At 38.3% G+C, this 21,599-nt stretch overlaps 1 protein-coding gene across 2 annotated transcripts in view; it reads left to right on the forward strand.

The window, feature by feature from the left end:
- The window catches only part of LOC144638718 (nipped-B-like protein), a 38,659-nt gene that overhangs the window by 12,109 nt on the left and 4,951 nt on the right, over window positions 1-21,599 (forward strand). The window contains exons 11-41 of one of the 2 annotated variants that reach the window (XM_078497944.1): window positions 424-649; window positions 1,390-1,544; window positions 2,501-2,581; window positions 3,055-3,155; window positions 3,822-3,963; window positions 4,355-4,437; window positions 4,704-4,839; window positions 5,101-5,244; window positions 5,348-5,395; window positions 5,565-5,654; window positions 6,077-6,285; window positions 6,962-7,064; window positions 7,531-7,629; window positions 8,287-8,433; window positions 8,913-9,047; window positions 9,210-9,311; window positions 9,413-9,463; window positions 9,927-10,035; window positions 12,793-12,932; window positions 13,518-13,658; window positions 15,134-15,227; window positions 15,629-15,774; window positions 16,532-16,625; window positions 17,350-17,456; window positions 18,130-18,196; window positions 18,626-18,692; window positions 19,137-19,272; window positions 19,972-20,079; window positions 20,293-20,349; window positions 20,563-20,703; window positions 21,421-21,567. In XM_078497944.1, the coding sequence (XP_078354070.1) occupies window positions 424-649; window positions 1,390-1,544; window positions 2,501-2,581; window positions 3,055-3,155; window positions 3,822-3,963; window positions 4,355-4,437; window positions 4,704-4,839; window positions 5,101-5,244; window positions 5,348-5,395; window positions 5,565-5,654; window positions 6,077-6,285; window positions 6,962-7,064; window positions 7,531-7,629; window positions 8,287-8,433; window positions 8,913-9,047; window positions 9,210-9,311; window positions 9,413-9,463; window positions 9,927-10,035; window positions 12,793-12,932; window positions 13,518-13,658; window positions 15,134-15,227; window positions 15,629-15,774; window positions 16,532-16,625; window positions 17,350-17,456; window positions 18,130-18,196; window positions 18,626-18,692; window positions 19,137-19,272; window positions 19,972-20,079; window positions 20,293-20,349; window positions 20,563-20,703; window positions 21,421-21,567 (3,606 nt within the window). The remainder of the gene's footprint in view (window positions 1-423; window positions 650-1,389; window positions 1,545-2,500; window positions 2,582-3,054; window positions 3,156-3,821; window positions 3,964-4,354; window positions 4,438-4,703; window positions 4,840-5,100; window positions 5,245-5,347; window positions 5,396-5,564; window positions 5,655-6,076; window positions 6,286-6,961; window positions 7,065-7,530; window positions 7,630-8,286; window positions 8,434-8,912; window positions 9,048-9,209; window positions 9,312-9,412; window positions 9,464-9,926; window positions 10,036-12,792; window positions 12,933-13,517; window positions 13,659-15,133; window positions 15,228-15,628; window positions 15,775-16,531; window positions 16,626-17,349; window positions 17,457-18,129; window positions 18,197-18,625; window positions 18,693-19,136; window positions 19,273-19,971; window positions 20,080-20,292; window positions 20,350-20,562; window positions 20,704-21,420; window positions 21,568-21,599) is intronic. The other variant, XM_078497945.1, reaches the window with a different exon arrangement.

The raw sequence follows: 21,599 nt of genomic DNA on the forward strand, positions 1-21,599 counted from the left end.
GTTGCATTTTTCGCTGCCGTCAATCATCTTAGCGGACCTCACAGGTAACAGAAGTTCACTTCAACTGGTTCGAAAGGTCATGTCTGTTGGTTGTGATTGGTAGATTTTGATCCATTTTGTTTGTTTATGTTTTTCAACGTTTGTTGGCTATTACCATAATTATAATTGACAGCAGCAAAAAATGTAATCGATAGTTGGGTTTTTCAAACTTTAGAGTTCACATGTAATTGAAAGGCACAGTAAAACCAAGTGGTAACTGTAAAACTGTGATCTAGTGATCAACGGTTCCAATGCTACGTTAGGTTATATATATTTTTTGCAGGAATTTCCTAGCAAAATGTATTGTGCATGTACATGGTACATGTGTGGCTACAATGTTTGTCCAACAGCGACCTTGAATTTTCAAGTTTTGTTCTCTTTCAGGATGATGATGAAGAGCAAAGACTGTGGCGTGACTTGTGCCTTGATAGGATGGTTCGAGCAGTGGAATCTTCTTTGGTTGTACTTATCATCCTAACTTCTCCTTCAATGCCCAAACAGTTATACCTTGAGGAAGTCATCAACAGGGTTATTTCCCTCACAAAGTTCCAACTGAAAAACAATATTTTCCCTGAGTATGATCCCATCTACAGAGAATCAGATCCTAATGGTGAGATATTGTGTAACACAGTTCAGTGTGGATTACAGCACCTATTAGCAACATTGATAATGAACAAGTCAAAAAGCAAGTGATTTGCAAATGTTACCACGACAACCTCCCTATCGGTAAAGCCCCTGACACCTGTCAAACTGCTTACTAACTGCTTAGTAAAAAACTGAAGGATTAATAAAAATGAATATCTGTAGATCAGATATACAAAATGTACATTTACCTGATAAAAGGAGGTTATTTTAAAAAGTCTGCAGTCTAAATCTGATTGATTTTTTCGGAAATGCAAAAACAAGGCTTGAAAAAAGTGCTCTCGGGTCGTTCAGGACAAGTAGATTTTCTTGCCAGGCAAGTGACTTTCATCCTCACTTGCCCGATGGGGAAGGGTCCAGGGCATTTTATCTGTCAACTTAAGGGCATTTGCGCTAATTGTTGATGTGCATCATTATTGCGCACATAATTCATGTCGCAACACCATGTCACGTCATGCATCGAGTGCTTGTGCTGACGAAAATTCCAAACACGTGTAGGATGGGTAGCCGTCTTGTTAACTTTGCTTGCAGTTTTGCTCTCTTAAAAAGTCAGTGACCTCCAAGCATGCAACTTTCCATGGCAAGGAAAATTAAAGAGCTGCTTGTCTGAAAGTCAAGCTGGAATTCAATTTTTCTTTTGAGCCCTGTTAACATATAATAAGTTGTTTACAGACTTACTGATCAGAATTTTTGGATTGTCTTTTTTAGAGAGTGCTCTTATGATGCCTAAAGCCAAAAGAGCCAAGTCTTCTAATGCAAAACTCAAGTCCATGTCACTGTTTTATAACAAAGTTTGTGAGCTGGTCTCATTGCTGGGTGATCTTGTGGATATCCAAGCGCTTACTGATACTGATATTTTACAGGTACCAGTTTTGTACCACTATGATTTTGTTAAAAATTTGCAATTGGTAAAAAGACAAAAATTATACAGTATCATTCAAAATTTGGTTACCAGTCCAGTTTCATTTCACACCAGACAAAATTTCTGTGCCAAGGGACTTGACTCTTAATCAGTGAGAGTCTGCACTGAAATGGCAGTGCTTTAAGTGTTGTTTTCCGCTGGCTGAGGAACGAATTAAGCGAAAAACATTTTTCTCACACACCTCTGGGAGTCTGGGTGAAAGTGTGCGGGGGGTCTAGGTCACATGGTCCGACAGGGTTTTCAGTTTTCTTGTTGCCGTTCGCCATTACCTGACTCCCGCCCACCCGCCCCTTTTTTTGCAATGTTGATAGCTGTATTGCGAGATAGTCATTGGTTATTTTTTTACTCTCTATTTTGTGAGGCCCTTGTCGGGTTTATCGTTTTTTCGACTTTCAGTCGTAGAACTTGTTTCGTAAGTCGAACCTTTTTCTCATGGTTGCCGGACAGTTGTCAATTTTTTCAACCTAATTTTTTCTCGTGATTGTTACCAGAGCTTTTTTCTAGTGTTGTTACGTTATGATTTTTGTTCCGTTTTGTTATGACTTAAATAAAGGTCAGGCTGCAAGTTCGGCTTGGTATTGCTCTTGGCATTGCTCCCAGTACTAGTTGTGTGTGAGAAAAAGAAATGACTGGAAATTGTCTCACATGAAACCTCTGGAGATGGTTTGTCACAGTACATGTAGTTTAAAAACCTGCATTTGCATAAGTAGAAAATCAGAAGTGGTTGGGAACTATTATTTTACACGGGTTAAAATATGTGCATACACTGTATGCATTATGGTTTCATTATAGAAGCTTTACATACCATCATAACACAGCCTACAGTTCTGTTACTGAAAATATTATTTCTAAACAGGGTATACAACTTACCTGTCATTTTCTTATTGTCACGTCTAGGTCTCAAATCTGGGAACATCTCCATTTTTCGTAGAGAACATCAGTGACCTGCAGCACAGTGCCCTCAAGCTAGTCAGATCGGTATGTTTCTTCTGTTTTTTTTTTTTCCAGTTATACTGGCAGGTTTGTCAGCTTTAAGTCATTTTTTACTTGGGACAGACCATCAGGTCTGATTGTCAAAGGATATCCAATTCCTGTTAAAGAATATACATGTACATGTAATGTGTTCAGGGACTTGTGCTGTTTGGTGTTAAGAAGATGTTGCACAACACTGGTTAACAACTGCATCACTTAATGGAGGTTGGGTGCCTGGAATGTCCAGGGGCTTCCACTTTTGACAGCCAACCCCTAGACTGAATAATGCCCCCTTGGCTTGCATGGTGGTGCTACCCAGCCATGAGGGGCAGGGCCCCTGTTGATATCAGCAAAGTGCTGATTGGGCCACCCTGCCTAATTAAAGTTGACTTGACTTGATGAGGGTATACATTACAGGATGTAGAAGGTTTTGTATTTCAAAGCATTCCAACTTTACAGTTTCTCCCTTGTTTTGGCAGATTTTCCGAAAGTATATCAAGCACAGGGACTTGATCTTGGAAGATATTTTTGCATCATTGGCAAGACTTCCTAGTAGCAAAAGGACACTCCGAAGTTACAGGTTTGCCATGCAGATAAATGTTACTTATACTTTGAATATTTATAAAGAGACATTTTTACTTTGTTATGGTACTGAATGAGATTGAAACTCATGTGCACACCTCGATGAGAAAGAAATGTGTAAACATGCACAGGACTTGTAGGATTTAGAACAACAACAAGTTACCATCGCTTGCATCTAAGCGTGAACACTCGCCACCGAAACATGATCTAATTGGGTATCAAACGTGGCATGATTGGTCATCAAACGTTGAAGTTTAGCAGACCGTAACAGCAACTTTCGCGCTCAAAATGCTCACCATAAACACTGGATACAGGCGAAACTTTACACCAGAAGTGATTCAAGTGAACCTGCAAATGCATACTGTATCTACAGAAATCAGGATCAATTTGTCGGAAGAAGTCTTCATATCCAATCTTTCCGCCATTTCGCAACCGGAATGTGTTGCACTTTTGGCGCGAAAGTTGCCGTTACGGTCTGTCAAACTTCAACGTTTGATGACGAATCATGCCACGTTTAATACCCAATTAGATCATGTTTCGGTGGCAAGTGTTCACGCTTAGATGCAAGCGATGGTATTAATTACATAAAATTACCTTCAAGATGGACTTGCTCATGACTTTGTTAAGCTGATTCAGTGTTTATTGTCTTCTTTCCTTTCCTCAGACTTAGCAGAGACTTGTCCATACAGATGGTCACAGCCTTGGTTCTTCAACTCATTCAGTGCTCAGTTAAAATCCCAGAAAAGACTGATGAAATACAAGATGAAGCTGATACTGAAGATGGAGGGGATGAGAGCAAACCAAATGTAAGCTTTGTAACACTATTTTAAGTTTTTCGGTGCCTTAAAAGAAAATGTTGCCACAATTCTGGACAAAACCAGTCAAGGCAAGCAAAATATCACATACTTTTCGTGTAGGTCATGACTAATAAGTGGGTAAGAAATATGTTATCCCCTGTTCTCCTTGCTTCCTGCTCAATGTTGTTTCATGGGGTTTGCAATTCATCAGGTTTTGTTTTCACAGCGTGACAACATTAATTGACAGCATTGACATGTGGGGAGAGGGGGTTGAAAAAGTGAGCTGTGGTACTCAGATAATTGCAAATTTGGCCAAGTGTCTCATCAGTGTTGAGCAGGATTGTAAAAATGATCTTATTCTACATTGTAGTCAATTATTTTATGTCAATTTGCAATTTAGGTTGACAGGAACCTCCTTATCATCACATCCTATGAAAATGCTTTGAGAACAGCACAGAATTTCTTGTCAATGTTTTTGAACAAGTAAGTTGTTACAAGTTTTGGTTTCTTTGTATTAGTATGGAAACATAATAGTAATTATATTATGCTATTAAGAAACACATGATAACAAGGAGTTATGTTTTTTTTAATCAATAAAGCCCCAAATATAAATTCTGATTTTCTACATTGTAGTTGACCTCTGAAACTAAAAGAGTTGTTCAAATTGGATGGCTCTAACATCTTTTCTTACAAATGTTAGCTTGAATTGTTTGTCGTAACTTAATATTAAAACAAATATCAATTTGCAGGTGCATAAGTGTTGGAAAAGATGAAGAAGATTACCGTCCATTGTTTGAGAACTTCCTACAAGACCTTCTGGTTACACTAAACAGACCTGACTGGCCTGCAGCAGAGGTTCTACTCACACTTCTTGGTAGACTGCTGGTAAGTTAGCTAACTGTGCTTACCAGTAAAAAAACCTTTCCATTCAACTATCCTGCAGTGCTAGAAGTTCTTGAAAGTACAGTGTAAGAGCAAGCTCTCATGTCTCTCAACAAGAAATTGAATTTAATAAAAATTAAATATCAATAAAAAAAAGAGAGAAATTGAATTCAAAATGTACATGTATGGTTACAAAAGAGATGTTTAAAAAGCTGTCAGTCCTAGTAAGTAATATTTTGTGAAATTTATTACACTGTTTTGTAGATTGTGACCTTCAACAACAAATCAAATGATGTCAGTCTGAGAGTCTCAGCCATAGACTACCTTGGTGTTGTTGCTGCTCATTTGAGAAAGGATGCCGTGAACAGCCAACAAGATACAGAAAGCATTACAGAAATTTTAGTGGAGGTAAATTATATCAGCCAATCAATCATTCTACTTTCTTCAGTCCACATACATGTACCAAAATAAATATCATAATGTGATAATTTTTTTAATTGTTTACTAACAGCAACTTGGGGAAGTGTCTGATGACTCCAGTGATGAAGTTTCTCATCTGGTAAGTTTCTGTTACCTAAGTTTGAGATTTTGATATAATACAAAAAACTTTTGCACAAAGCAATCATGCAAGTTACACTTTGTGATATTTATCCTGTTGGAGAGCACAGTATAAGATATCAAAAAACAAACATAATGTAAAAAATATTAAATTACATTATTTCCTTCAGGATGAGCGTTCTGACAAGAGAAACCAGATTTTACAAAAGGCTGTTGCGAACTGGTTGAATTCAGAGGGAAATACAGATGCAGCCTTCATGGTAAGAAGATAAAAATATTATTTGCAGCATTTTATCAGTGGGTTACAGATACATGTATGTAGATTATTCACCTTTGTCTTTATTAACAAAATATTAATCTCCTGTTAACTTAATCTCTCTGTAATCTCTCTGTAACTTTATTGCAATATTTTTTTCCGCTTGGCCCAACCACTTAGCTTGATTAGCCTTAGCTATTTCTAAGTGGCTGTGCTCTTTTTTATTGTTAATTTTTCCTCTTGCATGTATTTATTTATTGTAAAACTCTTCTGGGCACGAAATAAAAGATTGTTGTTGTTGTTGTTGTTCCTTCATCTTTGTATTCACAGAAATTCTTGTACCCTGTCTCAGTGCCTCAAGTGATCACCCTCATTTTTCAAAATTTCTGCTTCCCAGCTTTATTATTATTTTTTTTTTTTTCCTAGTTTGCAAGGCAATTCTTTTTGGCACAGTGGATAAGAGACAACCATGTTGAAATGGAGCGTTCACTACGAAGTCCTGCTGAAGATCCTCTTGATGGTGCAGAAGGAATTAATAATGATGCCTTGCTAGGAGCACAAAGTATTGCAAAGTTGGAGGACAAAAAGGCTTTCCTGCTGTCTATTTTGGATGGAAGAAATCTGTCAAACTTCAGGTTAATACTAACCACCTCTCTTTCTGTTTTAGGGATGTCTGTTTTGCCAGGCTAGGACACTATCAAACTAGTTTGGAATCAATTTGACCTGAAAGTCATTCAACACCAATTCCCATTAAAAAATGATTGTGATTTCTGTGATACCATTTCTCTCCCCCCCCCCCCCCAAAAAAAAAAAAAAAAAGGAGGTGTGGTGGCCTTATGATTAGCGCACTGGACTCCAGATCAAGCGGTCCAGGTTCGAGCCTGGCCGGGGTCATTGTGTTTTGTTCTTGGACAAGAATCTTTACTCTCATAGTACCTCTCTCTACTCAGGTGTATAAATGGGTACTGGTGAACAAATGTTGGGGGGTGGTAACCCTGCGATGGACGAGCATCCCATCCAGAGGGGGGGGGGGTAGAGATACTCCTAGCCGATTCATGCTACAGAAACCGGGATAAGCTCTAGCATGTATGGGCCACTAGGCTTAATGCAGACTTTACCTTTTATGTCCCCCAAAAAATTAAAATCGACTATCATTTCTTAAGGACCTCGATAAAAAAAAGTTATTGTAGTAGTAAAGATGAGCTTCAGTGAGATTTATTTCGGTATATGAACAAAACAGGTTAAAGTGCATTGTAGTTGTACTTGTACCTTTTCAAAGGACTGTTTTTTGACATGCTTTGGTCTTTCCAGGTCATCTCGCAACTGTTTAGACTATGAACAGGCAACCTTGGTTACAAGACACCTTGCTTCATCAAGATCATTCTCAAAAAGCTTTGATGCATACTTGAGCCAGGTATGACTTAATTTCACATAAGACATGAATACATTATTTTGGAGTAACAGGAAAATCTGAGGCTTACTCTCCTTTTGCACTTATTCAGTAAGCACACGTACACTGCAGGGATGTCTCTACACTGTAGAAAACACTAAGCTGGCTCAACAAACGAGCCCAGCTGGCTTCACTGGTCTTGGCAGCTAGTTTACTTAAGTCTTTATTTTCATGTAAAATTTTGGCCGGATTTAAGTTCTCTTTCAGCCGGTGAAATTTGCCTCAGCCAGCCCTTAGCAACATAACTGGTACATGTAAACAGTGTTTCTATCCCTATGGTCATATAATTACAGCAGCTAATTGCTGTTGTTGGCAACCTGTGCTGTGATCTCATACACACATCCTTCTTGGGAAATGTGCGAGCAAACAACAATGTAGCTGAATGAATTGACCTTTGACCTTATTGCATGTACATGATTGTATTTCACAGATCCTGAGAGTGCTTAATGAGAGTGCTGTTGCCATTAGAACCAAGGCAATGAAGGCTCTTTCTGCTGTCATCTCTGCTGACCCATCCATTCTCTCAAGGGTAAGTGTATTTTAGTCCCTAAAGCCATACCTTTATTCAAGCATTGATTTCTCTGTTATCTTGAATGACACTGCTTTTTTTGTCAGTCATCAAGTAATTGCTGTGCTCAAGCGTATGAAATTTTACTTGTGCTTCTTTATTCCAAATGGTAGTACTCAATAGTGATGATTAGATAATAATAATATTGTAGAAATTATTTTTGTAGAACTTAGGCCCTTAGTGCTTACTTACTTCTAGTAGTACAGGCATACACCCCTATGACTAAATCAAGCTGTCTGTCTTAGAGAGGTGTCTACCTAAATAACATTTGGGAAAATATTGATATGATTATTGCTTCATTTTGACATAAACACTATGTGGTATGCAAATTTTATACAAGAAAAAGGCCTAATACCACTAAAATTTCTAAAATAACATTGAATTTTTTTCTTCAGAAATTAAGAACCTAATTAGCCTAAATTTTGTGTTAATAACCCTTTATGTAAGAACCTGTTTAGGCTAACCTGAAAAACAATAGGTTCTTTCTCGCGGGTTTTTGCTGTTCACTTACAGTCAAACAAGTAAAATTCAGCCATGATCAGCCAGGGGTCTACTTTGAGAGAATTGACTATATGTCCTGATTTTTTTTTGCCCTTTTGTATTTATTTCCATCTTCAGGATGATATGCAGAAAGGAGTTCATGCTAAATTTGTTGACATGTCAACCAGTGTCAGAGAAGCAGCAGTTGAGCTCATTGGACGTTTTGTCCTCAACAAACCAGAGCTAATTCTTCAATACTACGACATGATCATTGAGAGAATACTTGTAAGTAGTTTGTCTTTAAAAACATTGTACAGGGTGTGGTGTTGATTGTGTTGCCAGAGCTCTTGGCAATCTAAGTAGCTCAAGGGGATTCCCACAGACAGGTGGACCTTTGACTTGAAGCTACATTCTTTCTCCATTGGGTTGACTTGAGTTAATAACAGTAACACACACTAGATATTAACTACCCCGGGCTTGTCACCTTAATGGCAGTAGGAGCTAAATGAGTCCTTGGCAAGCTGGATTGATTAAAGAAAAAAGACTGCAACATAGGATAGCTCCTGGTCCTCCAGGTTAGAGGGGTTGAGTACAACTATCACCCAAACCATAAATGATGCTACAGAGGTGCACTGTTTCTAAGGAATTACATGTAGCAACTTGGAGAAGAAAAATTTATGTCCATAAAGCCAATGTGAAGCAAAGGAAATAACATATCAGATAGGCCAAATCTTAATCTATATTTTTTGGTTTTGTTTTGGCAGGACACTGGTATCAGTGTAAGGAAAAGAGTGATCAAAATCCTCAGAGACATTTGCATTAGCCATCCAGACTTCCCAAAGGCTACAGAAATCTGTGTCAAGATCATTCGAAGAATATGTGATGAAGAAGGAATCAAGGTAAAACAGGATTAGATCGTGGTTAGAACTAATTAAATCTTTTGTAATTCTTTTTTTTGGGGGGAGGGGAGGGGTACAGTGTAGATGCCAATTCTATGTCCTCTTAAGAAAAACCGGTAATCTGTTTTACTGAAGTAAGATTTGCTTTACTTGTCATTTCAGGAACTGGTTACCAAAGTGTTTCAGCAGATGTGGTTTACTCCACTCAAGGGTGATGAAAACTCAGATGTTCTTGTCAAACGTGTCGTTCACATGACTGATGTGGTGAGTTCTTTATCTCCTTAATGTGTGAATGTTTCATTTCTTAACCATTGTAACATTGTTAACAAAAAAGTGACAAAATATTCTGAATGTCTACAATACAGGTTGCAGCATGTGGTGAGAGTGGGGACTGGTTTGAGCAGCTACTGGAAAATGTAAGTTACATGTAAATCTAACTTTAATTTTATACATGGTCCAGGAATTATAGTCCATGCCAAGGGGCAGGGCTTAAAAAAAATGCTGTCTGGTCATTCAGGACAAGTAGATTTTTGTGTCCAGGAAGTAAATTTTCATGCTCACTTTCCTGATGGGCAAGGGCCCAGGAAAGTCATCTGCCTGAGTAAATCGTAAAAATATTAAAAGACAAGCATGCAGCTGCCTGGGTAAGCAAAATTTGAGAGCTGTTTGTCCAAGAGGCAAGCTGAAATTCAATTTTTGTTTGTATCCGCTGAAGGGATATGTTACATGTACATTCCCAAGATAGTTGGTATTATTTAATATAAAGTTACAACAAATCAATTACTGGTATTACCAAATTCTCAGAGCTCAACAAAGAGAAATGCATGGTAATTATCTCAAGCTTGGTACTGAAAGTGTTATTCTTTATACTTTTCTTAGCTGCTTCACAATGAGGAAGACTCAATTTCTAAAGCTTCAGAAGAGGCCAGTCGACAAATTGTCAATTGTCTGGTTGAGAACGTGTTAAGTCTGGAGGAAAAAGCAGTTGGTAAGTAACTCAGAACAATTTTTTGTTCCACCCAGCCTATACTATAAAAAAACCCCTAACACCTGGCTATTCGAGTGTACAAGAAAGAGAAAAAGACCCATCAAAAAAATGTTGTCCTGATGAACAATATCGTAGCAGGATTTATCTCATGGAGAGGAAAAAGCTCCCAAGGATTAAGACCATCATGGATTTTGATATACAGTAAGAATAAGATTATGAAATGATTAACATCTTTATTATCCACATATAGAAAGGAATTAATAAGAGCCAAGGTTTTTGTGACTACTGCGCATGCGCCAGTAGTCACTATTGCTGTCATGTCCGTCCCGAAAGTAAGTAAGTAACAATAGAGTATTCTTCGGAGCCAATCAGCACAAAGAAATACAGATATGTGAGTCTCTTCGGTAACACTTCGTAACAACGATAGCCTACCGATGGTCTACGATGACAAACGAACATCTTTGTAGTGATCGATTACATGTTCGATTGCGAGGTCTGTGTTTTATATTTTACAACATTATATTTACCTCTCACAGCTTTCGTATTTTGTTTCTAACCGAACAGATGAAAGGTTCGTGAGAATTTTTCAGCTTTTAGGTCGGTATAGAAAGTATACGACAAATTTCTCGGCTTCGCTTCGCTCTCAGCTTTGGAACGGGTTGTTCGATCGCGAGTTAAGTGTTTTTATATTTTACAACATCACACAGCGTCCACATTTGCTTCCAACCGATCAGATAAAAGGTTTGGTGAGTACATTTATGCCTTTAGCTCGACCAGTTATTAGTGTGCGACGAATATGTATTGTATTTTAACCTGATTTGACCACGCGTGATAAACAACACGTGCGCTTGCCGATACTCCAACTCCATAATTGTAAAGTACATTAGCCTCGTGTGAAGAAATTGAACCCCTCTTTAGGAGAATTCAGCTATTGCGGATGAATATTTCGCGCTTAAGTGTTAGGGGAATACATGATCCTCTCTCCCACTATGGTAATAATATAATATTGTGTCCGTTTACGTAGCAAACAAATCTGAGCAAGTGCCTGCTATTGACCTCTACTGTTGAATTAAATCTTCTAGTGATCGCGAAACTATCGATATGAAAGCTGTGGTGAATCATTACGAAAAAAATAATTACTCCAGAACTGTGATTTGTTAGATGTATTAAAACATAATGATCGTAAACCGTGGTAGTTCGATCAAATAAGCGATAAACTACAGTGTTCATCATTCAAGCCCTCGCAGCCTGAAGTTTAAGTCACGCAATCGCTTTTATACAAGTACTTTTACATATATACAACTCCACAGTACGCTTTTATTTGAGATTTTAGTCTTAATATCCGCTTTTTAATTGCAATTCTTATTGTAATATTTTACTAATATTGCAACCTTTATTTACTAAATTCAGCAATAATTATTTCTTTATTGCAAATCATTTAAGTGAAGTATTTATATACAGGTAAATATTTTGTTTAAAAACAACTTCCAGGCATAGAAGATGAATGAAAGTTTCCGGTTACAAACACAGTTTTTCTCGAGTGTATACAATGAAAAAAGTTCTTTGATTACCAATTACAAGGAAATGAACACCAAGAAAGTGTGAAGTTTTTACCGATTACAGTAAAAAGAAAAACCCATTTGTATATAAGTTAAAAAGTTCAACGCAGACACCTTTTCGAACACCAATAATATATTGATGGGTTCAGTTGTAGATACTATGATATGTAGCTGAACACTATCCACTTGACTTCTCAAGATCAGAAAATGAGAAATTCAATCCTATTGTGCTTCTATTAAAGGCAAACCAAAAGCAAATATGAATAGTCCATTTTACAGCTGACCGCCAAGTGACCCAGCCCCCGAATGGCAGCGAGGCCGGAGGCGACCCCGCACCGACACAAACCTCCCCGCCCTATTATGTAAATCCAAACTAGTTAGCATCAGAACAACACGATTTACACAACAAAAGCAGTGAGGTCTGCCCCAAAACAAGGCCACCCCCAGCCCCACCCCCATTCAAAGGCCAGGCAACCAAGCAGACAACTGCAAAATGGCCTATTGTTCTGCAATGCTTTGAATAATTATGTTCTGTTCTTGTTACCTATAGATATACAAAATAACGATGTAGCAACTTCTGTTAAATAGATCTCACTAAGTTGTTGTATCATTCTTGTTTGATATTAAAGTTTATTAAATTAATTGAAACTGTTTTTGATTATCCAATAATTTTTGGGTTGTATTTTGGAGCCGATTTCTGGTTACTTTTGTGGGAGGCGCAGTGGCCTAATGGTTAGTGTGCTAAACTACTGATCAATTGCAAGCAGTTGGGGTTCGAGCTCTGGTGCGGCGTTTTGTTCTTGGGCAGGAAACGTAACTCTCATGGTGTCTCACTTCACCCAGGTGTTTAATGAAATGGGAACTGGCAAATTGACTGCTAGGGGGTAACCCTGCAATAGACTTGCATTCCATCCAGGGGGAATAGAAACACTTCTAGTTAAATGCTAAGGAAACCGGGATAAGCTTCAGCCTGATGGGCTACTTAGCTCATACGTAGACTCTTCCTATTATCTTCTTGATTACCACTGATTTATACACCATATAACACTCTGACCGACAGTTTGACAATAAATATAGCCGCATATATATGCCAATTCTACTTTTGTAATTTTCATCGTCTTAGCAGTAGTCACACGCGCCTGTAGGCGCCTATTTTTAGATGTGCATTTTGTGATGGCAGTGTGTCATTTTGTTGCAGCCCAGTCTGAAGGCAAAGGTTCAAGCAGCCAAAGACTTGTATCCAGCTTGTCTTCATTGTACCTGATAAGCAAGATCAAGCCACAGTTGTTAGTGAAACATGCAATGACTTTACAGCCATACCTCAGTACAAAGTGCAGTGTAAGTATTAGTAACAGTAATGTACTTACAGTAAGTTCTGAAAATGCACTCCACCTTAACCCCTACCCCTTCTAAATAATTTATTAGGGAGTTAAAAAACCAAGACACTGACACCAAAGACAAGGTCGAGTAAAAAATTAATTTGTATTTCACCTAGTGCAAAACTCACAATAATCTACATTCATTCTTTTTGTCTATATCACCGCAAGAGCCCTCCCAAAACTGAATTTATAGGACAGCTTTCAATTTGAAAAGGAAACTTATAATTTTCTTCTGATTGTAAGAGGTCTTCACTGTACAGCTTGTTTGGCATTTCTTTTTGTTGCAGTGTGTTTAGACTTAAGGTGTACAAAGTATTTGCTTGGTTTGTGTTGCATATAATAATTTTTATGTTTAGAGACTTTCATCCTGTAGAATTCTTAGTAATCTTCTTCTTTGTTTTTTGCCATATCCTTCTGATAATGAGCCCCTTCTTTAAAAAAAAACTGCACATCCTTTAAAAATCAAAATGACTTTCCAAAGTGTATTTCCTTTTACATATTTATTGATGCATTGATTCACCTTTTTATCACTCTTTCTCATTAGACCCAAGGGGATTATCTTGTGATCCACAATGTTGCACGCATTTTGGAGCTTGTTGTTCCTCTGATGGAGCATCCCAGTGAATCATTCCTGGCCAGTTTAGAGGAGGACTTGATGAGACTTACTGTAAAATATGGACAAACGGTATGAAGGGTATAAGGGTAACTTAAATAATAGGATTTGTTGTTGTGATTGTGAAGAACCATTCTGCAGTCAAAGGATGAATGAATGAATGAATGAATGAATGAATTTCCCATGAAGTCAATTAAGTACATTAGAATGTATATCAATATTATAACTAACTTGGAAGGAAGACTAAAGAAACCCTCACGGCAACCCTCCAAGTTAAGACCATTTTAGTCGCCATGGCGACTACAATTTTGGAACTGGCGACTACATTGGAACCGAAGTCGCCAGCATGGCGACTAAAATTGAGAAGAAGGATTGAAAGCGTGAGCTTAATTTAGCGACTAAAATTTTTCACTGGCGACCAAACTTGAGCAGTCGGTGGCCAAATGGCCACTAAGGAAAAAAATTAACTTGGAGGGTTGCACGGGCTTTTACAAAGTAGCCTCCTTTTAGTAACAACTTAAAAAAAAAATACATTCAATTTATATCAGTCAGGTAGTACAATAATACATGTACAATAATAATAATATCACTCTAATTAAGTAATTTCTAAAAATATTATTTACAAGGCTAAAAAAGGTTATAAAATTTTAAAAAGGAACCGAACGTTTTCGACTTGTTGTCATCATCAGGGTCAGGGTAATTTCTATTTTCTTATTTTACTGAGCTGTCACTGCTAAAGATAAAATATACTGTTTCAGTTTCTTTTTAAATATTTTTAAAGACGCTGAGTGTTTGATGAACAAAGGTATTCTATTCCAAAAGTCAATTATTTTGTTTCTTGTTGAATATTTTCCGTAATTTGTTCTGTTATAAGTTTTATGAAGTTGCTTTGAGTTTCTAGTATTATATTCATGAACTTGCGCATTTTCTAAACAGATATCATGCAATTTCTCTTTTAAGTCTGTTTGTCTAATGTACTGTGCTTTGTTCCCAGTTAAATTGGACGATATTTACTGCAAGTGCATTGCTAAAAAAAATGATGGCATTCACTTCATTTCTGGAAGAGAGATATTTATAAATTTCAGGGGAATACTTTTAATTTGCTGAGCAATCTTCAATTGGCTACATTCTTGGGTATTTGGATTCCAAGAAAACATCTTGTACGCATGTACATTTGCAGTGTACAGTGTTCACCCTTGCAGTTTATACCACGCCATAGAAAATACAGCCAATCAGAATACAGGAAAGCCGTTGTATATTCAAGGGTATTCAACCCAACCCTCCCATAGTGCGCTGCGATCTTATTCTTGACGAAATTTTGTAAGTGTATTTTCTATGGCATGGTATAAAATAGTTACATGACACTTTCCTCGTTGAATGCTATGGAATAACCAACGAGTCACTTGTATTTTCTCGGTATACTTAAAAAATAGTCAAAAACACTTGAAAGCATTGCATAACTAGTATGTACACCCTTCGTACATTGTAAAGTGTCAAAAAGCATGGCGATGTATTGAGCCAACATTTTGTTCTGTTTTCCCTTTCAGGTTGTTCAAAGTTGCATAAGTTGCTTGGGTGCTGTGGTTAATAAAGTCACCCATAACATCAGGCTTGTAAAGGACTATTTCCTAAAATACCATGGTAAGCTCAGGCCAAAAAGAATCAAACTCAGTCATGCAAAAAAGCCATGAAAATTCTAGTGTATGGACAGAACATCTTAATAAAGATAAATCAAACTTATCACCCCAGGTAACTGCGTGTACAAATCGTAACGCAAATTATGCCCAAGACCTCCCCTGGGACATGTGAATGAGACTATCCATGACCAGCATTTTCCTAAGGTTAACTATCTGTAATGGATTAAAATAATTTTAATGATTTGTGGACATGAAAAGGCATGAAATTTTACGCAACAAAAACCATGTGAAAGCATTTCATGAAATAGCCAGAAAAATGTTAGAGCTGTTGGATCACATCCCCAAATAGTGCACAGAATTGTATCAGTAGTGAATGCACTGTTTTTATACTCTTGTGGTTAATAGGCTACCTGGCAAAGTCTAAGGCAGATCTATGCAAGAATCCTAGCAAGGCACAGGTGAACAGACCAACCCTACTACGATCCTTGTTCACTCTTGGACTGCTCTGTAAGCAGTTCGACTTTGACAGCGATGTGAAACCAAAGAATGAGGTAAGCTTAATGCAGTCAAACTGCCTCAACAATTTAAATTTAATACAGCCACAAATCAACTTGAGCAAAAAGGTTGTTTAGTTGAAGAGCCTCTCCTAGGGGTTTCAGGGAACAAGGGAATATTGCCATAAAATAATTGGGAACAAGGTAACAAAAAGAAAATAAAACTGGGAACATGGGAACAAAACCTTTTGTTTGTGATATCTTAGGAACAGAGATCACAAAAATCGAAAATTAAAGTACTTTTAAGGTCCGTTTACACAGGCGATTTTTGCCGCGCAACTCAATGCAATTTTTGTCGCGCCGAAGTTGCATCATGTCACCGCGATATCGCGGCGACTTCATGCAACTTCGACGCGATTTCGCGGCGATAAAATCGCCATAAAATCGCTGCAAGTTTGCACGCGTGAAAACAAGAGGCAATAAAATCGCCACGAGTCGCAGGAGTTTCAACCCTGTTCGAAACTTGATGCAACTTCGGCGCGACGAAAATTACATTGAGTTGCGCGACAAAAATCGCTTGTGTAAACGGGCCTTTAGGGAACAGAAGGGAAATTGTTTTGGGGAACAAGGGAACATGGAGCCCCTCCCCCCACCGGGAGAGGGGCGCATTCAAGTGAAAGCTATTGCACAGTACTTTCATGTGATGCTTTCTGTTTTCATTTTGCTTAAACAACATACTTTTCGTTATGAACTATTGCTTTGTTGGGAGTGACAGGGTTTCTTAATCACTCATGTGCTTATTTTCTCTCTTAAGCAGGGTTCCACTAAGGACAGAGTATTTGCTGTGTATATCTACTTTACTAAGCACTCTGATGAAGAGGTTTGTCAGAAAGCCATTACAGGACTAGGTAGGTGAACTAACGTCCCATTACCCAGTTTGGTTTCTCCAGATGGGAACTCGGTAGACGTGCCAGCTTTCATATTTTCATGGACTCTTAAACATATATGTAGCTGCCGATTGTAGCAGAAAAACTGTTTAAATTTTCATCTTTATCCCTTTAATCCCACTGACTCAAACTGTGTTAAACTCAGGTATTTCCGCTATTGCATTTAAACCTTCATCGGTTTGAACTGATCGCCATTTATAGGCCATTTCAAAGTTACCCTTTGCCTCTGTTTTAAAACAAGTCTACGTGCAAAACCATTCATATGAAAACGAGTTTTACCTTACAGGTCCATTTTCATGCTAATCAAACTCATTTTCATTTTAATGGATTTGTACGTAGACTCATTTTGAAACAGAGGTAGAGGGTAACTCGGAAATGCCTCTAACATTCACTACACCTGATTTAAGCTGATGAACTCTAAAGCACTAGTTAGAATGTACATGTATCTGCAGTGGAACCCTCTTAATCTGACAACAGGCCACCAAAATATTTACGTATTCACAGGGTGGTCGTATTCAAGGTGTTCTTACAAAAGAAAATGACTAAGTTTTTGTGTGAGCCCCAAAAAAGTTGCCTTATAGTGCGTTTGCCATATTAACAAGGTTGATGTAAAAAAAGGTTATTCTGTACTTCAGAAAATATCTGAGACATAAAATTTGAACGTTGTTGTTGCGTTATTTTTTAGGGTTTCTTTGCATGAGGTACGGTGAGTTGCTGCTCAAAGGAGAAGCCAAGGATCTTTACCAGGGCATCCTATCACAGCCTAATCAGCCTTTAAAGCTTAAACTTCAGGTAGGAGTTTCGTGTATAATACAGTCTGTAAAGAACCGGTATCTTTTCTTGTGGCTAGCGTAGATTGATTGATTGATTGATTGATTGAAAACCGTGATTTAAGCCACGGACGAAATGATTTCAATTTAAAACGTACAACTTTGACTAAGACTTTTGCTTTGGAATTCAAGCGATATTCGGGGAAGAAAGAACTCGCTTGAATGGTCGACATGTCAAACGGCACATTTTCTGTTTTCAACCACAGGTAATCTTTGCTAGGCGATGTTCGCTCGCTTATTTTTTCTACATGTATGGTTAACAATGGGTAATTAAAATCTCGAGAGAAGTTAGAGCCGTGAACTTGCAGTTTTTACAAGCGTCTCGCGAGACGAGACACTCGTCTCGAGAGACGAGAGTCTCGTCTCGCGAGACGAGAATCGCGTCTCGCGAGAGGGTGGTAACTTACTTTTGAGCGGTACTGTAAGTGCTAGGAGGCGACCCTTATTGTTTAGTTATTCAATCTACATATGTAAGTAAAGTGCTTAAAAGACCACGCCCAACCAGATCCCTTTATTGGTACAGTGGATTCTTTGTTTATGCAATTTTCTGTACAGTGTGAGTGACATTACCCGTTTCAAAAGGCTGCGAAATTTTGCTGTTGTTTGACATATTCGTTTTCCTTTACTTTTATAAGGTATTGAAGAACTTGCAGACACACCTTTTAGAAGAGGAGAAAAGACTTCACGTTCAAGATCATCACCGTAAGAGAAACACTTATAGACTCAATTAATTTTTCCTGTTAATAGCTCTGATATCACAATGTTCTTCTTGGAATGAACTGTTCTGCTCTTTGCTAGCCGAGGACAACTCTCTAGTTGTCATTCTGAAACAGTTAAATGTTCATGTTTTAAAACAGCTAGGCACCTTAGATATAGAAAAAAAAAACATGACGACAGTGGATGTTTGTTAACCTTGAAATAACGATAATCTTCATTTTTTTTGGAAATGAGCGAGTTGGTTAAGTCGAAGTTGTAATGTGGATTAAATTCATAAATATTTCTTGGGGGTTTAAGCAAAAACCAAACCAAAACAAACAAAAATTGTAGCGTGGCTGTACGTTGTTGTATGGTTGTAAAGTTTTGTGTGAAGCATTCCCCACATACATTCATTTGTTTTCTCATTTATTTTAGGACACAGGAAGGCTGAAAAAGAAAAGGAAAATCAGAACCTCAAGGAATTGGGGGATAGTCAGTCTGGGTAAGTAAAGTTTTACCTTCAGGGTTTGTACGTACGGACGCTTAAAAGATCCTTGAATGGTAAATTTGATGCTTCAGTCCTTGAATTTAAAATGTGTTGTTTTCATTTATTGTTTTCTCTATTGATTGATCTTGCAAATGGTAAATAGATGATCAAAAATTGATATAACTTTTACATTAAGGTGCAAAATCTTCATGATTTTATAGTTCATCGCAGTATATCCTTGAAAGTCCTTGAATTATTGCTTCAAAAAGTACCAACCCTGCTTATGCATAAACGCAGTGGCCATTTAAGTGTCGCAAAATGTTGTCCTTCTCTAATCGCGATAATATCATGGAAAAGTTAGGCTTGTCATTAAAGAGAACTTTTTTGATTAAATCTACAATTCAGACATAAGGATGTAGTTTCTCCAACCGTTATGTGTACATGGTTTTCTTTCTGTAGTACAACCAGTGCAGTAATGCAAGTGTATCTCAAGAGTGTGTTGGAGAGCTTTTTACACCCGCAGCCTTCTGTTCGTATGGCCGCCCTTCACGTTGTGAATTTAATTTTGAGACAAGGTCTTGTTCATCCTGTGCAGGTTGGTGGTTTTACTTGTCAATCAGAACAGCAGCTTTGCTAGGGTAATGTTTTAGGGAATGTCGCATTGTATCCAACCATTCAATTAAACAAACTAAACTGTTATCGGTTGACTTGGTCAATAAAGTACTTTTCGATGGGTATTCCTCCTGTAACGTGTGCTCGCACGCTTGAATACACGCACCCAGAGACGCAGGCAGCCACGTACTCACGCACGCACGAACCCACGCTCGTGCATTCTGTACGAGCGTGGATATGCCATATCCTTAGTTGGTCCAGGGCTCGAAAAAAAAAAAGTCTGGTTGTCTGGGACAGGTAGATTTTCCTTTCCTGGTAAGTAACTCGTCATTCTCACTTGCGCGATGGACAGGAACCCAGGCAAGTCGTCTGCCATCTAAATCATACAAAAGAGGAAAATATGACTAGCATATTACTGTATAGGCTCGATTTCCAGCCACTTTTCGGGAAAATGAGCCCGCGCTCCTCCCCCCGAAAGTCTCTCTCGGGGAGGAACAAAGGAGGCGGCGGAAATCGAGCCTAATAACTGTACAGAGTAATCAAAATATGAGAGCGGCTTTTTGGTAACAGTAGAAGAAAGGCTTATGCTTTAAAAGTCACAGTGTTCTTTTACTTTTAAATTAATTCGATAATGAACTTACAACATTGCTCAGGGTTGTTCTCTTTGTCACGTTCTCTTTAGTGTGTTCCATATCTGATTGCCATTGGAACCGACGAAGAACAGCAAATGAGAGTCAAATCAGACCAGCAGTTATCAGAAATCGACAGCAAATATTCCATGTTTGTCCAGGTTGGTAATGGTTTGGCAAAGCTAAGTCACGCATATCCTTACCTCTCAAAGAAAACTGTTTTTTAAATCGTAAACTGAGTGGTTTGCTTTCGCTTCGCCCGTTAGACTTCTCGACTAGTTTGGATTCCATCTTGCCTACTATTTGACTACTGCACCTGCCATGTAAAAGTTAGATCCCGCTGGATTACGCTAAATGTATCGTTTCTTTTGTAGATGAAAGCCCTGGCTGGAATAAAGATGTCTTTTGAGCTTCAACGCCTTTGTCACAAGGTATGATTTGGTTGTCAAGATATCTTTTTGATCATTGGTATTGTATAGCAGCAGGGTTTGAAAAATTGTATTTGTTGTTTCATTACTATATCGTTAAAGTTGTCGTCAACCTAGCAGTAAGATAGTGATTAATCTGCAGACAGGCTGCTAACTTCTAAGATTTTAGAACGTTAAACTCCACTTTAACATCTTACTGGTTTGTTTGTTCCACAGGACAAGGAAATACCAATCCGTGGATTCAGAAAAGAAACAAATCAATGCCTGCTAGGTCATCTATATTCCATAATACGAACTGGTAGACAACCAAGGCGGTCCCTCTTACAATCCATGCTGAGAATATTTGATGATCACAAGGTAGACTAGCTTCTTTATTGGACTTAAAATCAAGTGTTTATTCGTACTTTATAATTTATCGCAGTTAGTGGTACAGCCGTCAATACGGACACCGTAACGACCATATTAAGTGTCGCCATTAAAGATATGTCCGCTTTAAACAAGTTGGTAATGTACCAGATAGGGACCAAATCCACTCTTCTCACACACAACTGGGAGCCATGCCAAGCCGAACCATGCAAAACAAGAGGCAGTGGTGGATGGCAAACAACAAACCGAACCTTGTACCGAGCCATGCGACCTTAAATCCCCCGCACACTGGAACCCAGACTCCCAGCAGTGTGTGAGAAAAATGTTTTCCACTTCATTTGTCCCTCAGCCAGCGGGAAACCACACTTATCTCTCTTCCTTTTTTATGTGGAGGTTGGGTGTCTGGGTCATCCTTGGGGCCCACTCTGGCTAGTCATTCTCTAGATGGAATACCGCCTCCATATCAGGCAGAAGGATGAAAAGAAGAAGGGACGGGGGGGGGGGGGGGCGGAGAGGAGGAGAGGAGGAGTAGCTTTTAGGTTTGAAGACAAAACATTCAAGACTGAAACAGCACTACAACATATCAGTGGCACTTCCACTGGAGAGCTCAACGGCTAACCGGCCCCTTGTATACTTGGTTAAGTTTTCATTTAACCTCATTCAATATACTGTACGATTGTCCTTACACCATACTTTTTCCTCATTTAGGGTGCCAAAGCGGACCTTCTGTTATACATCGCTGATAACATGGCACACTTTCCGTATTCTGTTCAAGAGGAACCACTCTTTGTTATTTACCACATAGACAACATTCTATCCGTGACAGGTGCAAATCTACTTCACTCCTTCAGAGAGGTAAGTCATTTTCAAGCCCAGTTAAGAAGTTT

This window comes from Oculina patagonica, chromosome 14 (genome assembly GCF_052425735.1).
Source record: "Oculina patagonica isolate OP01 chromosome 14, crgOcupat, whole genome shotgun sequence".
Lineage (NCBI taxonomy): Eukaryota > Metazoa > Cnidaria > Anthozoa > Scleractinia > Oculinidae > Oculina > Oculina patagonica.